At 40.8% G+C, this 18,286-nt stretch overlaps 1 protein-coding gene across 4 annotated transcripts in view; it reads left to right on the top strand.

The window, feature by feature from the left end:
• TBC1D4 (TBC1 domain family member 4) overlaps positions 1 to 18,286 on the top strand; it is a 156,643-nt gene that overhangs the window by 125,378 nt on the left and 12,979 nt on the right. For 2 of the 4 annotated variants that reach the window (XM_065404639.1, XM_065404656.1), the window contains 5 exons: positions 5,019 to 5,179; positions 6,115 to 6,324; positions 11,614 to 11,772; positions 12,629 to 12,787; positions 14,140 to 14,384. In XM_065404639.1, coding sequence (XP_065260711.1) covers positions 5,019 to 5,179; positions 6,115 to 6,324; positions 11,614 to 11,772; positions 12,629 to 12,787; positions 14,140 to 14,384 — 934 coding nt within the window. Of the gene's footprint in view, positions 1 to 5,018; positions 5,180 to 6,114; positions 6,325 to 9,054; positions 9,058 to 11,613; positions 11,773 to 12,628; positions 12,788 to 14,139; positions 14,385 to 18,286 lie in introns of those variants that run through there. The other 2 variants (XM_065404648.1, XM_065404662.1) reach the window with 2 other exon arrangements.

Genomic DNA, 18,286 nt, shown 5'->3' on the forward strand with positions numbered 1-18,286 from the left:
TGCTGCTGGTAGCGGTGCTGCCTTCAGAGCTGGGCAGCTGGAGAGCGGTGGCTGCTGGTTGGAAGTCCAGCTGTGAGGGCAGCGCCACTGCCAGCAGCAGTTCATAAGTAAGGATGGCATGGTATGGTATTGCCACTCTTACTTCTGCGCTACTGCCTTCAGAGCTGGGCACCCGGCCAACAGCCACTGCTCTCCAGCAACCAGGGAGCAATACTGAAGTAAGGGTGGCAATACCATGACTCCCCTACAATAACTTTGCGACCCCCCTATGACTCCCTTTTGGGCAGGACCCCCAGTCTGAGAAACGCTGATATCCCCTGTGAAATCTGTATAGTATAGGGTAAAAGTACACAAAAGACACATTTCACAGGGAAGACCAGATTTCACAGTCTGCGACGCATGTTTCACGGATATGAATTTGGTAGGGCCCTAGCCATTAGCATCTATGTCCATGCCTGGACAACTTCTCCCTCTGAGGGGAGCTGGGAGTTAATGTCTGGCTGCCCACTGAGTTCAGAGTGGGGTGACTATAGTGGTGTTGATCCTTCTGACCTCCAGCATGCACCTGCCTAACCTAGGTACTAAAATGCTGGACTAGTACACATCTGAAGTAACTCCTCTGAAGTTAGCTAATCTGGATTTTCATTAGTGTAACTGAGAGCAGATTCCAGCCCACTAGGCCTAGATACTGAGTTGAACGTTATTAGCAATACCTAAGATAGTTGTATAGAAATCTATCACCACATACTTGAAAGTTTGGGAAAATATGGTAGAGCTGATATGACCATTTCTGCACCCAGCTTGGCCAGCTTCTGGTTCCATCTGCTCATTTTAGTGGTGGAGCTTATAAATAACTTCAATATTTATTTGAGGTGTGGGTTACTTACTTTTCCTGTTACCCTATAATACATCCTTACATGCCTTTCAGATCAGATTTTAAATTTTAGGTCCTCTTAGCTCAGAGAGGCAAATTATCAACGTAGAATTTAAGAAATTCCAAGGCACTCTATTTTATGTTTTGTGTGTTTTTTTTTTTTTAAAATTTTATTTGAGGTATTATCAGAAAAAATACTCTACACTTTTTTAAATAACGACTTGTATCCCATTGTATGCTTCAAGCTGTGTGCATAAGTCTGACACCAACTACCTCTACAATAGTCAATTGTTTTTGGAAAAGGAAATGAGGAACTAAGATAGTCATTCAGAATTACAGGGGAATTTTGGAAGATAATGCATAATTACCAACATTATCTTAAGTGTCCAAGGATGTGAGACTTATTGTGTGAAGTGCATAATGGTAGCCATGTTTGTCTACAGAGAAACAACTAGTGAAGCACAAGTAACTCATCACATTGTACATACTGAAGGTCAGAAAGGTGCGATATTAAACCATAGACTAAAATGTGCGGTAGCTACCTCTCCACCTCTAATTTTTCTATGCATGTTAAATATTGTAAATAAAACACTGGTGATGTTTCACCTTTCTTTGCAGTCACTTGCCCCAGAATTGCATGTCCCCAAACTGCATCCCCCTTTTGAGTGCTTGCGCTAGAATAATGGCTTTGTTTTTATTATTTGTATAAAGAATGATAAAAAGAAGGGGTTATGCTTCTCTTTTCTTGTTCTCAAGGTTACATTTTTGTAAGATTTGTAATGATTTAGCTTTATGTTCTAATGCATGATGCAAACATTTGAATAAATGGTGGTAGTTTGCATCCTTAGTAATCCCTCTGTAACAAATTAATAAATAGACCCAAATCCTATTGCTTTACCTCCATGACTTGTCTCTTTGACGCTCTCATGAAGTGAGCAGATTTTGGCCGAAAATGAATTGTATCTTCTGCAGTTACATGTCATGATTTTCAGACTACTCTTTTCATCAACTCATTTAGATTAGTATTCACATAACATTCTCTGTAGTTGTATATAATAGAAATAGTATTCCTTCTTTTATTATCCACAGAAAATGTGTAAGGCAACTATTGGGCCATAGAAAGATTAAAAACTGGGATTTTTCAGTGTTTTGGTAGGATGTGACACTAGCGAATCCAAAAATCAATCCTAGCTTTTACAATGGATCATTGTTCAGCTTACAATATTTGATACAAGAGTTGCCCAAATCTCTACTGAACCTGCAGTCCTTGAATGGGCGGATAAAACAAAAAACAGGATAGATTGGGTACATACAGACTTACTGTGGTCCTTTTCTTCAGATGATAAACCGCATAATCATTCTGTTTTAAAGTTCAGTAAACTGAAGTTTTCCAAAGACCAGAACTGGCTCTGATGAAGGTACATATTTGTGATCTTGGTTCAGCATGTTGCTTAGGGCAACATAGCTAACATAACTGTAGCTTTTAATATGACATGGTCTAGCTCACTTGCATGCTTTCTCTTTTTTACCAGTTGAGAGGTCAGAGATGCTGATTACAATTGGCAAATTGTTGTAACATTCCATTTCAGACTTACTTCCTAAATATTATAGCGAGCACTTGTTGACCTGTCAGCCCTCCCTTTTCTATAGATCCAAGAGTCTGTAGCAGCAGTATCCATGGAGGATTAACAAAATTATATAAGTACTGTAAGTCCTGGGGGCATGAAAAGTTCTGGTTCTTTTAGAACTTTCCTGCCAAAGGCTGCATCTGTAGATGCAATGTTCTGTAGTGTCCTGACAACCCATCATGATAAAGTTGCAGCCTTGCAGTATTCCTCATTTGACACTTTCAACCTGTCTTCCTGATGCATTGTCATCCCACTGGTTGAGTGCGCAATGATAGTTACCTGTGATATTGCCCTGCTAATTTTGTAAACCTCTAAAATACACCCTTTTAATTTTATCTTAGTATTGAGGCTTTGGTTGTCTTCTTTCCCCAGATGGCAGTGTGGGGTAAAGCACTGTAAAAGGACTGCAGACTTTCTGTAACCCAGAGTCCAATGCAGGTGTTCTTCGAGAAACTCCAGTGAGTGCCATCCACCTTCTTTAGGGAAGAATAGCTCAGATTACTCTGAGGTGCTGCAACAGAACCCTAATGGAGTACACGGTAATCCTGTGACAAGCACAGGCAAATCTCTGGCATCCCCCTTTTAGAGGACTTCCATACTGTACAGAAACCCCATCACTTCTTTGAGATGAATGGTCCATTCTACCCCTTCTTCCTCTGCTGAATGAGTTCCAGCAGACTATTCCAGGAGTGCAGTCACATCTCTGTGGTCAAGGGTTGTCTCTAGTCCATTTGAGGATGGCTGGTGCTATTTGTCCTTATCAGCTGCTACTGCAAGTGCTTTGTCCAAGCAGTGTTCTGCCTAAATACTTAGGATTGGTAAAGATTTGTTTGACTTGTACATCTGCCTTCGGCAAATAAAGCAGTGGGTGTCTGCAGGCCAGTGTAACTGCCATGCGCTGAGCCATGGAAGGAGTGCAGGGAAGGATCAGTTGCAACAGAGTCAGCCAAGATTTTTTTAGGAACATAGGAACACTGGATATATTCGATGCCCTCATGGATTCAACCAGTGATTTGTTTGGTTCAGTGTCCTGGGTAAAATTTTCAAATAATGAAACTCAACAGGACTTGGGTTCCTACCTGACTTAAGTGCTTTAGAAAATTTTACCCCTTTTCTCCAGCAATGGCCAGTGCCAGATGCTTTAGAGAGAGGTGTTTAAGCACCATAGTGGACAATTATAATATAACTACCTCTCCTAAGCTCCCTCTAAGCTGTGCAGCTGCGCAACTGCCTATTAAGTGCCGCGCAGACGCTCAGGGCTGCGACGGGGAGAGATGCCTCTGCCCAAGACCTGGACCTGCCGCAGCGCCCCTCCCCAAGTCGCGACCCAGCTCAGCCCTGGACCTGCCACGGCCGGGGGACAGGCACCCCGACCCAGCCCGGTCCAGACCTGCCGCAGCCAGGAGACAGGCACTTCTCCCCCCCTCCTCACTGTAGTCCCAGGGAGCCCCATTGCACCCCAAGCCCCTCATCCCGGCCCCACCGCAGCCCAGAGCCCGCAGCCCCAGCCGGAGTCCTCACGCCCCTGCACCTCAGCCCAATGCCCTAGCCCTGAGCCCCCTCCCACACTCCGACTCCCTCGGCCCGACCCTGCCACATGAATTTTATTATGTGCACCAATATGGAGGTGATGTCACACATCACCTCCATATTGGTTCACATAACAAAATTCATTCTGCACATGGGTGGGAAAAATTAGAGGGAACACTGTACCTCACAGGGGAAAGTTTCCTTCTAATCTCCTGCTCCTCCTTGCTCTCTGCTGCCTCTTCCTCCATCAGTATTATCTGCTCAACTAGCTTCCTGTGGCCCATTTCTACGTGCCAGTTGGGGGTGAGATCAGTCTCCTTTGGAGCACTGCGACAGGATCTATCTTTCCTGGCCTCTGCTCCTTCTGCTGGGAATGCTGGTAGAGAATGCAGACTCCCCTTTAGTGTGAGGCAGTGGAGGGGGAGCACTCTCTAGTCATCCCCTTGTTCCCTGTCACTGTCAGCCGTCTCCCTGAAGAGTGGGAAGAGGGAATGATGCATGAGGGGGGTTGCCTGAAGCTATAAGCACTTCCCCCTTTGGGCTCATGAGCCTGCTTACTTTTAGTCTGTCCTGCCAATTAAATGAGTTGTTGGGTTTTGTGCTCAAGCGATGTCCTCACTTTGATGTGTTGCATCAGATCCTCTTTAGGCTGAAAGGAAAACAAATTGCAGCCATTTGAAGGCTGAATATTAGTTTATTTTCCTGCACTTGAATGTCTTAGTTTTTCAAATGGAATTTTGAAAAAAGATAAGCTTTAATTCTGAACATTAGACTAAGCACTGTGTCTCTATACTAATGCTCCCTCTACCTGCTGTCTGGAGTGAATTTCGCAGCATCATTTGGCAATTGTGTTCAGGTTGTGGTCTGTGATCATGATCTGCCTAACACTGACTCAGCATATGCGTGTGTCTTTTTTGTGGTGTACCTTTATCAACTTTGTTTTCAAGCTGATTTTTTGGTTGCACTCTCTGCTTGTTTTCCTCCAGTGATGGGGAGGGAAGGAAAAGGACCTCGTCTGTCTGCAGCAATGAGTCTCTAAATGCCAGTGGGGTCACTCTTACCCCCCGCCGCATCTCCTGGCGGCAGCGAATCTTCCTGCGGGTTGCTTCACCCATGAACAAATCTCCCTCAACAATGCAGCATCAAGGTCCGTGGGGCTTCAAAGAGGGCAAACCGTGCACATGCTATTGCTTATTACTCCTGGAAAGAAAAGTAGATGTTTAACAAAAAGCAACTTAATGCAACATTGTAATGTACTTGCTGAACCAGATTTGGGAAATGTCTCATTGGGTTGGCTTTGAGTCTTTGTTTTGAACTGGTGTTTCTAGCAGTAGACGCAAACTAATTGCATTTTGCTATAGTTGCCGGCAAGGGCAAAGAAACTGCAAGAACTGCCTTTAGGTGATCAAAATATCTGTCAGCAAATATTGCCACACCCTGCTTATATAAGAGACAAGAATATTTATTTTTTAAAAAGAGAGCATTTTGACAGTGTTCTGTCCCAAATAGAACACGATCTGGATGTTAAGCACCCTTCCCTATTTTCTTTCTTTTTTAGTTCTAGATGTTAATCTACTGGTCTCCTAAATGCACTAATGCATGAAATTGCTTCTAAAAATTCAAAGTTCTGACTAGTAAATATGGCTCCTATATCACTCTTCACAGCTGTGGATGCACTACAGAAGTTCTCTAGATTCAGCGATTGTAGACGAACTGATAGATTTATTGCACAAGTACTGTGTGATAGCAGAGAGAAAAACATGGCATCTCTGCTAGGTGGAACGTATAGAAAACTATGGCAGTTAACAAGCTTAGAAAGAGGTAATAAGGATGCAGTGGGAGTGGTCAGCTATTAAGCTGCCCTTTGTAATTTGGGGGGAAGTTTGTGGAAGGGTGCTCAATATAGCCATTGACCTTAAAGCTTCATTTAAAATGTTGCCTCCACTGTTAGAAAAGTGTGGTTTTTAGCTTATAATCAGTGTATTGTTGCTGAATATGATAGTAGAAATTGCTGTCTTCATTGCTGGCATGTATAGCCAATGTAATCTGGATTTCCAGTGATAGTTATGTGATTCTTTGCAGATGGGCTTGAGGGGAATGAATTGTTGCCACTGTCCCCTCTTGCTCCAGCCTTGGAGGAGGACCCTCTTTCTTTGATATTGCAAAATGAGGATGCCCCAGATAAGGCTGGCGGGAGAAAAAAATCGGAAGAGTTGCAGAGTCTGTGGAGAAAAGCTATCCATCAACAAATCCTACTGCTTCGGATGGAAAAAGAAAACCAGAAGCTGGAAGGTTAGCCACTCAGAGAAACAACTGGGCCTGGTTTTCAGAGGCCCAGACCACAAGCAGCTCCCATTGACTTCAACTGAAAATCAGGGCCAGTGCTATTATAGGTTATGCAGTAGTTTCAGAAATAGAATTGGTGCAAGACTGAGGTTTACAATCTTAGAAGCGCTGCTGTTCCGTGCAAAACTTGCAGTTTTTCCTTGATTTAGTGATTAAAATACCTGAAAAGATTGGGCAAATTAAAGGATGACACAGCTGGCATATGAATTATTGTTCTGGTCGTTTCAAAAAAGGCATAGATGCAAAATCTTCCATGATTTAAACACTCTTTTCATGAGGTGGAGCAAAGATATAGCATACTGCAGTACATTCTCCATCAAGTTCCCCTTCTTTATAAAAGTACACGCTTATATGTCAGTTTTGCAATTTAAAAACATGCTTTCTGTCAGAGTAAGATTCCGCATACTTGTGTGTATATATTATTTAGTATAAACCATTGCTGTACATATCCTGGGCAACCAGATTCTGGAATACCACCATACAGGATTTATTCCTCTTTCATTTTATAGCAAACTGGCATGAATACTTAAATCATCAGTGAACTGCTCCCTTCATGCCTCATTTCAACAGGGTAGTGAATGATTTTCTATTGCACTGTCCCAATAGGTGTTATACATCATAAAAACATATGATGTTCCAACAAATGTTTCTTGTATATTTTCCAGTCTTTCCTACTCTACCAGAGAAGTAATTAAGGTCCTAAATTTTTCATGAATTTTTCAAAAGCAATTAGTATTTTGGTGCTTCAATTTTTTGAGTGCTCAACTTGAGATACCCTAAAGGTGCTTCATTTTTCAGAAGACGAGTGCTCAGCACTTTATGAAAATCAGGTCCTGATAAGGGTCTGAAGTTGGACACGCACTCTATTCATTTATCAACATTTTGGCCAAGATTCTTACTACTGTTATTCAGGATTCCTTCTACAAAAGGTAGTAGTCAACATCCTGGTCTAAATGTAAAACTTGTAGAAATAAAAAAAGATTTAATTTACACTTAGTGCCTTTACCCTAAAGCAGGGGTCGGCAATCTTTCAGAAGTGGTGTGCCGAGTCTTCATTTATTCACTCTGATTTCAGGTTTTGCATGCCAGTCATACATCTTAAAATTTTTAGAAGATCTCTTTTCATAAGTCTATAATATATAACTAAACTATTGTTGTTTGTAAAGTAAATAAGGTTTTTAAAATGTTTAAGAAGTTTAATTTAAAATTAAATTAAAATGCAGAGCCCCCCGGACCGGTGGCCAGGACCCGGTCAGTGTGAGTGCCATTGAAAAATCCGCTCGCGTGCCGCCATTGGCACGCGTGCCATAGGTTGCCTACCCCTGCCCTAAAGAAACTGCAAATGGTAATTTGCATATATTGTCCTGTGCAGTCTTTAAGTTTCCAGAGGCTGGCATTATGCTGCAGTCTCATTCTTTCAGCATAGAAATCCTTACCATCCTCATTTGTGAAAGTCTCATGCCCACCTCCCATTTCTCCATTTCTTTAGTGCACCATATAGGCACCAGTCCATGCTAAGGATACTAGGGGAGAGGAAGGAAAAAAATGGCAGGAGCCTTTCCATGTGACTGCAAACCCATGCCCTTGAATACACTGCTTTAGCACATAGTGTGTTACCCTCCCAGTTTGAACGACATAGGGTTTGTAGGGAACATCTACTGATTATTTAGTCATTGAAGAATGGCCAATCCAACCAAATCCTTTATTCTTGGCTATTTTTTTTAGCAACCTGCCAGTCTGTGTTTGGGAAGAGAAGAGGCCACAATGAATAAGCACTGGTTATTCCTTTAGATTCTTTGTACTTCAGCAAGGGCTGTTTGTATCTTGAAATCTCAAACCTTGTAGGTATCACAGACACTTAAAACTAATCTGACCTCTACAAGAACAAATGATAAAACAGCTAAAGAAATAAGTGGTTTATAGAGTAAAGAACATAAAGCTAATGCCTCTTTCTTAGTTAATGATTAACACTAAATGTGCATGTCTGGTCTCTCTGGTGAAAACTAGAAAATAACAGTGTAGTAATGGGTGCTTGTATAACTGCATTCCAGTTTTGAACCCACTGGGTTCTCTGACTTGTGGAGTTTTATCAGCTGAGAATGCATTGCTGCCAATACATTGGACTTAATCTCACCAAGTAAACGCAGGTGATTTTGCTTAAGGAACCTAGGCACTGGTTATCTAGTGTTAGAGGAGACAGGATGACTTGAGACAAAGTATAGGTTGTTCTGGAAATTTTCCCAGTCTCCATATAAATTTTGCATTTGTTTGGTTGGCATATTTATAGTCCAAGCACGTGTGGTATTGTGTGGAAAGCACCTATTGAAAGCTGACGCACTTTGAAGTGAGCAGGGTATTTCATTATTACACCTTGATTCAAATGGTGGTTGGTCTCCCAACACTACAGTCCATTACAGACTTCAGAAAATGTAAACGTAAACCCAGAAGGGGCTGAAACCTCTAGTGGCAGCCTGATTCTTAGTTGTATATTCATCACTGATTATTATTGCTTTGTTTTTGATGTGCAATTTCCACCCCTTTATGAAATAGCTCTCAGCAGTTCTTATCTGCTAATGTGTTGTATTAAATGTACTGATTAAAATATTAACAGAATCTCTCCCATTGTTCTTTGTGCCTTCGAGGAGACTTGAATGCTAATAGTTATTTGTTCTGCAGAAGGTAAGATTTGTGAAGCAAATACCTATTGTTTTAATTTTGATAGTGGCTAAAGGCTACTTTTTTAAACACAATATTTCTAGGTGATTTCACAACAGGAAAATTTAAAGAGAATGGTAGCAAGCAACTAAATCTATAAAAAGCCTAATTTTGCTGCCCTATTCTCGCTGAGCAGTGCCTTACTCCACATGCAGTTCCACTGATTTCAGTGGGGTTAGTTTTGGAGCAGAGTACCACTCAATGTAAATAAGGGTGCCAGAATCGAATGCCTTTTTGGCAGTACAGGAATTTCACATTCTTATGGTCTTGCATTTATGCAACAGTTTGCATAAAAAAAATCAGTTGTGTTTTTTTTTTTTTTTTTTTTTTTTTTGCCTTTGAAGAACAACCGTTGTTCCCTAAAGATAACTTTTTTAAAAAATCCAGGGGCAATATCCAAGTTTAGATTGAAGCTCGTTGAAGTAGGAGCTCTCCTAAATGCTTCGTGCCTAGCACAAAGCGACTGAGTCCCCTAGACACTACCACAATAGAAATAATAACAAGAATTGTTTATTGGGCCCTCATCAGTCAGATAAAGATGATAAATTATAAAGCACTTGGGGATACTCAGCAACTAGACTTGTGGAATGGCCTAGACATTAATTCCTGATCCTGCATGCACTTATGTATGTGTCCCAATTAACTGAGGCTTGTCATGGGTTTCTTCCACTTTTTGCTGAAGCGTCGGGTATTGGCCATTTCCGGAAATAGGGTAGCTAGTTGAGGGACAGAAGGTCTGATTTGGCTTTGCAAGTCCTATGTTCCCATAGAATCCCCAGTGTTGGTTTGTATCATTCTGATCTGGGGAAAAAACAGTTAAAGAATCATGGTTCCTCAGTGAACCATGTAAACTTACTTCCAACAGTGATCATGGTAAATGTGTGAGACTTAGAGTTATAGGAATCCTTGAGGGATCATATTGTGCAATAATGCAGTATGTAACCTGCTCACATGATTATCAAAGACTCTATTTGCAACAATTGGACTCTGGAACTGCATGTGAGTTAAATCTCAACGTCAGTAGCATTGTGTGTGCATTAAGCCCTCCACTTGCTAACAAATGCACAGTAAAAGGGCTACTGTGACATTCCCAGGTCGAAATCGAAATTAGGCCTCCATGAAAATCCAGAATTACCTGACAGTTGTTTTAGAAAAGTGAGTCTCCAGGAGTTGCTAGAAGAAGTGAGCAAAAGGCAGGACCTAATGAGAAGAGTAGGTGGTAGAGCATCAGACTGGATTTAGCAAATGGTGCACCTTAGAGTCAGGGAGATTAAAAACTCTTACCACTTTCTGCTATCCTGCATTGTGACTCTGAGCAATGGTGTTAAGGGGAAAAGATGCTAAAATAAAAACCCCATTGCGGTGAGAAGCATCTGTTTGAAACTGTCATGATCTATTACAGGGGTGGCCAACCTGAGCCTGAGAAGGAGCCAGAATTTACCAATGTATATTGCCAAAGAGCCACAGTAATACGTCAGCAGCCCTCCCTCAGCTCCATCCCACTGGTCCCAGCATCTCCCGCCTATCAGTGCCTCCCGCTCCCTCCCTACACCTCCCAATCAGCTGTTTTGTGGCATGCAGGAGGCTCTGGGGTGGAGAGGAGCGAGGGCACAGAAGGCTCAGGGGAGGGGGAAGGGAAGGGGTGGAGTGGGGGCAGGGCCTGTGGCAGAGCCAGGGGTTGAGCAGTGGGCACATTGGAAAGTTGGCGCCTGTAGCTCCAGCCCCGGAGTCAGTGCCTATACAAGGAGCTTCATATTAACTTCTGAAGAGCCACATGTGGCTCTGGAGCCACAGGTTGGCCACCCCTGATCTATTAGGACCACTATGAACAGTGTAGCTGGTGGGACCACATAATGATAATGATCTCGACTTTGTCATTTAAAAGAGAAGTTTCCTAAAAAGACTTTACCAAAGCTCTTGCAGTTCCAGAAGGAGCATTCAAAGTCTGAGATTTCTCACAGTGAAGCTATTTTAATGTGCAATATACATAAAGTAAAAATTATCTGATAAATTGCTTTGCACAATTGTTTGTTGCTGAGATGTCAACGTTTAACCACAGAAAGACAACTGATAAATACCTCTCCATCATCAGCAGAACTCAGGATCATGTCTTTTGAAATATGGAGAGATGATCCTTTTGTTCATTCCATTGACATTGGTTTAAGTATTAGAAGGATTCTGTTGCAGAATATTCATTTCACTCAGCAAAGCTTTGCTAAAGTTAAGAGAAGGCGCAGTTGTGGGAAGGGGAGGAAACACATCTGATTTTTTTTCTTTTATGTTTCTTGTACGTTGGTTTGTGACTTTATCATGTTCTTTATTCAGCAATATGAGTCATATGTGTCTAGAGAGGTATAGCCCAGCAGTTCATTTAAAGTCAGTCTCCTATCATTTATCCATTCATTCGAAGTGTCCTATGCAGTAACAGAAGAGAGATTCTGGATATTACCTTGGCTGTATTGAGATATTTGATTTCTGATATGATCTCTCATATACTCTCCCTCATGTTCTATATTCCAGCAAGCAGAGATGAACTCCAATCAAGAAAAGCTAAACTGGACTACCTTGAAGTTGGTACATGTCAGAAAGATGTCATAAATATCTGGGATAAGAAGTTATTAAACTGCAGAGCCAAAATCAGATGTGACATGGAGGATATTCATACCACTCTGAAAGAAGGTATTTATTATGTATGATGTGTTTTGGCTGGGACATTTGGGAGACTTTTTTTTGTTCAGTCTTTAAGGTTATTTAAACCAAATCTACCTTCAGTAAGCTTGTTCCAATAGCACCAAATCGGTAAAAATTGCCCGTTGCCTTTTTCCCCCCAAACACCAACTATTTTGCAATGAAAACATATACTGATTCTGTTATGCCTACAATATATTGAGACAGTGCTGCAGAAAGATCAAGTGAATGATTACATATTTGTACTCCTGTATGTAAGGTGATGTCCCCAGATAGGTTAGCATTGGTGGGGATTTCTCCTAGGGCCTTTGGATTTAAAAGCATGAACTTCTACTCTCTGAGCTGAAGAACCCAGTTCCTTGGCTCAAGGCTGTAGCAGACTCATAAACCTGTGTACATGGACTAGTCACTAGACAGGGGACAGAGGGCCACAGTGCATCAGTGTGGGTTATACATTTGTCTGGGGAAGCTCACCCTGACAATTCCCATATGGGTTACCCCTTGTAACACAATGCCCCAGTTGGGATTTGAATCTGAGATATCTGGACCTAAAATCATGAGCCTTTGTTGTTTTAAGCACAAAGGCTAAGTCCATTAGCTTGAAGTCAGTAGTAGACTCATAAACCTCTATGTGAACTAGCCATTACATGGCGACAAAACGACTACACTATTAGTGTGAGTTACATGTAGATTAAGTCTTGTGGTTCTCAGCCTTCAAGTTAGGAACCTTAGCTATAATGCATTGTATGACATTATCTTTATCAAACAGAAGTCACTATTATAGATAAAAAGCTTTCAGAATATTCAGCTGCTCAGGGCATTTGTTTTCTCTCCCCTCTGATTTTAGGTGTACCAAAAAGCCGCCGGGGAGAAATTTGGCAATTTCTAGCTGTACAACATCGCGTAAGACATAGACTGCCAAGCAAACAACAACCTCCTGACATCTCATACAAAGAACTCTTGAAACAGCTGACAGCTCAGCAACATGCTATCCTTGTAGATCTAGGTACTTTTGTGGTGGCTGATAGATACTCTAACGTGTACTTTGTGTCCTATTGCTGAGGTGACTGGGAAATGTTGTTTTTAGTTTAAGTTTTGGGTTGAGTTTCCTATTGGTACAGAAACAAAGATGCTACTGTACATGAACATACGTTCTGTCTAGGCTGCCTTCAGTGTTGTCTTTGCTGAACACTCCTGCTCCTTTTGTTTGTGCTGTATGCACACCATGTCTGCAATGGGAGACACTTACCCATGAATTTGGTGAGTGCAATTTTGCAGGCTAACTGCAGAGCGGTAAGAAAATGGACTGTAGTGGAGCAGGAGTGAACTACGAACTTGAAGGGTGAAATTCTGGCACTGTTGAAGTCAGTGGTAAAATTCACTGTGATTTCAGTTGGGGGCAGGATTTCACCTGAAGGGTGAAAAGAAAAACAGGGCAATGGGAAGAGAGGACGGGGCTATATATGCTGGCTGACTTATGAGAAAGCCATGGAACAGTCTGTAATGGTTGGAGGGAGATGACAGAAAAGCAAATAAGAATGAAGGGGAAAAGGGAGAGAGGAGATCAGGGTAACCTTAAGAATAATTATTCTTGGAGAACATGAATTCAAGTGTTACTTTATTTATTCTGTGTTTGTTTTTTTTAATTACAAATGCATGTAATTGATCTTCTTCCTCTCTCTTTTCTCTCCCACCCTCTCGTATGTTACTTGTCTTAGATTGTAAGGGACTATCTTTCTGTGTGTTTGTATAGCATCTAGCACAATGGGGCCTGATCCGGATTGGAAACTTGGTAATACTGAACTAGAAATATTAAATTCATGTGTGAGTCAGTGTGATGGTCTTCATCTGGGCTGACTCCAGGGATTAGACTGGAAACGTCCAGAGGGAAATTATGAGGGTCTACAGTTGAGCTAAAGAGCCAGGCTTTGTCGCTGCAACACAGGTTTGCAGAATTGGATCCTGCAGCTTGAACCTAGCCCTAACCTGAAGTATATCTAGTACAACTTTGGGGAAAAAATAATAGGTTCCAGAACCTCTCTTGATTATTATTATTTTTTTCCAGAAAAAAAAGTGTATAACAAACAATTATCCAGTGCTTAGGTACAACAGCAATGGGTGCTCTAGAACTACCCAAGATACGGTTTTATTCAGTACAACTTTCATATTGCCGTAGTCAGAAAGTATGACCAACTATCCAAATTTGTTTTATAATTTAAATCCAATTCTAAGGATATGTTCTGGGAAGGCTTGATAAGAGAAACTTCTGCAAATACAGAGGAGAGGAGTTTTATGGGTTTCTGTCTCTCTAGAAAAGAGAACTGAGAATTAAATGCCTCTCTTTTATTTTTACGCCAGGCAGGACATTCCCTACACATCCTTACTTCTCTACCCAGCTGGGAGCAGGGCAGCTGTCACTTTTTAATCTCCTGAAAGCTTATTCTTTGCTGGACAAGGAAGTGGGTTATTGCCAGGGTATCAGTTTTGTGGCTGGAGTACTGCTTCTACACATGAGTGAGGAGCAAGCCTTTGAAATGCTGAAATTCCTCATGTATGATCTTGGCTTCCGTAAACAGTACAGGCCAGACATGCTGTCACTACAGGTAAGTTGGTCCTTTCTCCTAAAACAAACTAAACTTGAATCTGCTGTAGGATTTCCAAGAGGCTGTGCCTGTTCTAATACTTGGAAAGTTGCAGTTTGTTAGGATGATAAGTGCTAGAAGTGAGTAAAATGCATATAGTTCTCCTTGCCAAACATCTGTCTTGTTTTCTCATTTAGAAGTCAATATAGAAGCTTAAGAGTTGTAAATGTCTTCCCATCACAAACCCTGATACTCTTCCATTTGGAAACTGTGCCTTTTCTTTTCATCCCTTCCTTTCCTGCTCATTTTTCTGCCCTCTCCTCAAAAAAACAAAACAAAAGAAAGCAAAAACAACCACTCCCCAAACCCCATATAAACCATGATCATTTTTATCTGCCTGCTTGCCCCTGCCTTCATGCAGAGAATGAATAAAAATAAGGACACCCCCAACTAAAAGGTGAAGATTAAATGCCTCTCTGTTGTTTTGTTACATCATTTGTTAACTCTATCCAGAAGGATTTAGAATTTTTAAAAAATGTGCTCCCACTGCTGCTTCACTTTGGAAAGCCTTTAAAGCCTTCATCAGAGGCTGTATCATCTCTTATGCCACCTTTCAAAAGAAATGGAGAGAACATAGAATTGATACCCTTGTGAAGGAAATTAAGGTCTTGGATGTAAACTATCCTTGTGCAGCCTCCCCAGAGAAACTCCAGATCCCTCATCAATCTAAGATATGAAATCAACAAACTTCCGTCCCAAAAGGTTAAGTTTGCTTTATTTTGTTTGAAGCAAAACTACTGGGAATCTGGTGAGAGAGCTGGGAAGCTGTTGGCATATAGATTTAAACAAAAGGCTTACAGAAATAAGATTGCTGCTAATCGCAATAGTAGCAATAAATTATATACAACACAGACCTTAATAAACAATTTCAAAAGTTTTATTCAAAACTATATTTACCTGGAGGGAATCCGTAAAGATGCCCTAGATAACCTTTTTAGTGGATTCTCTCTGCCACAGACCTGGCTGTTAGAAGGAACTTTTAGATGCCCCTCTAGAAATCGCAGAACTAACTCTGGCTATCAAAGAAATGAAGGTTGGAAAGACTCCTGGCACAGATGGGTTCCCAATTGAATTAAACACCTAGATTATTGAATATTCAATGAGGCCAAGAATGAGCAAACTCTCCTGTCTGCTCTAAGAGAAGCTGTAATTTCAGTTATTCCTCAATCTGGGAAAGATGTTGGACTATGTAGTAATTACAGGCTTATTTCTTTAATCAATTGTGACGCTAAGATTTTAGCTAAAGCTCTTGCTATGTGACGGGACAAAGGTCTCTCACACGTCATACACATAAATCAGGTAACTTTCTTCATAACAGACATAGCTCAGATAATTTGCTTCAACTGATTGATGATATTGCTGCTTCGGGATATTCTAAAGAATCCTTAGCTGTCACTTCTTGCGAGGCCTTTGACCACATAGCCTGGGCCTATCTTTTTCATGTGTTAACAGAGTTTGGATTTGGTAACCAATTTATTGCTTGGATTACACTTTTATACTCTAACCCAACTTCCAAGGTAGTTACCAATAGTATTATTTCCGCCCCTTTTCCATTACAGAGACGTATGAGGCAGGCCTGCCCCCTTTCTCCTCTTCCATTTGATTTAGCTCTAGAACCTTCAGCCATTGCCATCCAAGGAAATCAACATATTCATGGTATCAGGGTAGGCCAAACGGAGCACAAAACTACGCTGTCTGCAAATGATGCTTTTATATTTGTATCTAAGTCCAAGGTTACCATTCCTAGCCTTCTAAACACCATTAATAAGTTTGGACTTTTCTCAGGATATAAAATTAATTTGGGGGGAAATCAGAAATCTTATGCATTAACAAATACACCCACCAAGGCATTTTTTTCAAATTAGGACTTTCAATGGCAATGTTTTTATATGAAATATTTATGGATACTGATCACCAAAAACATTCCAGGACATCCGTAAAATAAATATGTCTGGGAGAATTTTGTTTTCCCAACTTGGAAAATTATCATATATCCTTTTTGTTAAGCCAGGCATCTTTGTGGCTGTTAAATATGACCATGTGGACCACACCTTGTGTTCAGATTGAACAAGAATTGGTATACCCTCTCCCCCTTTCAGGCATTGTAGGATCGAATTATTATGGATTTGATGGCTCCAGAGCTCCCACAACGACGGTGGTGGGGTAAGCTTGGTCAAAATTAGCTAGAAAGCTCTGCTTCCATCCATGTAGAGGCAGTCCTATTCTTAAAATCAGTGGCAAAACCTTAATGTGGAAAGATTTGATGGAGAGAGGATTTATGACTTGGTTGCAGCTAACGGACAATGATTAATTTAAACCATTTGTAGATCTTCAGCAACAATTTGGTTTGCCCTGTTCCAGACTATGGAAATATCTCCATTTAAAGCATTTACTTACAAATGTGTTTGGACAGGATGCATTGGGAGCTCCAGAACTTTTATTGTTTTGGAGGAAAGTTCCTGGATTTTCTTGGCCAGTGATGTCCTTTTACAATTTTATGGCCCAAAAAAACTCTGCCAAAGATTGACAATTTGAGAGTTGGAATAGAGATTTGGATACACAACTATCTCCGACCCAATGGAATACAATTGTATCTAATGTTAAAAAGACAACTATAGGCCTGAGACTGCAGCTTATTCATCAAAAGATAACTATTTTTCAAATATACTGGTTCCCACATAGAGTAATGGTAATAGGCCTCATAAATGCTGACCACTGTTAGAAATGTAATTCCCCGGGTACTACGTTAGTTCATATGTTTAGGCAGTGCCCCTGTATCAAGAATTTCTGGTAAGAAGTGGGTATTGGATGCTAAATTGAAGCTCTCCCATTAAGTTTCATTCTTGGGCAGTGGCCAGTACCAGATTTCTGTAAGGAAGGTGCAAGAAACCTCTTAGTGGGTAATTACAGAAGTCTTGCCCATACAGAATTTCTTCCTAACCCTCAGTTATAGCTTGACTTATGGTTAGAAGCATGAGAGTTCATATCATTTCAGTTTTAGAAAAATCCTTACTAATGTAACTCTGTTTATTCTTCCTTTTTAGCCATAAAAATATCCAACCCTTCTTAGAATCCTGCAAAGCTCTTAGCCTTAATCATACTTTGGGCAACAAGTTCCACATGCTGATTGTGCATTGCGTAAAATAATTTTCTTTTTATCAGTTTTTCATTTGATGCCTTTCAATTACATGGAACATATCTTTGTTCTTGTAATGTGAGACAGAGTAAACAGAAGTGCCTGATCTATGTTCTCTGTACTATTAATTTATTTTGTATTCTTCCAGCCTGTTTTCTTTTAATTTATCTCCTCTCTCAACTAAACTGTCTCAATTTCTGGCTTCCACCTGGATAGAATAAATTTTAGACCCTTTTTAAAGGAGGCTAGATGGCCATTAAGTAACTGGCTCTCGCCTTTAGAAAATGGAGATCTGAACTCTGCTTTCATTGCAAACGTGGGTTTGGTTTCATCTCAATCTTTTGCAGATATTTGCCTGCATCTTGAAGCCACAACCTAATTTGGCATGATTGGCAGTCTTCAGTTGAGAGGCTTAAGTTCTTTGTAAGGGAATTGTGAGCTAAGACTCATGAGCTCTATCACAACTGTACTATATGGGAAAACATGCACAACTCCTGCCCATGTCATACCTGGCTGTAGCATTTTATACTAGAACTCGCTCAGAATAAAATCTCTCTCAAATTAGATCAACAGTGACACCCAGTGGTCAGTTAGGCTACTGATAGGACATTATCTCTTCTGGCTATTCTAAATGATATATCAATTCACTGATTTTTTTCTGAAATAAAAATGGCAGAGAGAAGAAATGTGCGAAAATGTGTAATCGTCAAGCTATAACCAGCACACT

Source organism: Emys orbicularis, chromosome 1, assembly GCF_028017835.1.
Source record: "Emys orbicularis isolate rEmyOrb1 chromosome 1, rEmyOrb1.hap1, whole genome shotgun sequence".
Lineage (NCBI taxonomy): Eukaryota > Metazoa > Chordata > Testudines > Emydidae > Emys > Emys orbicularis.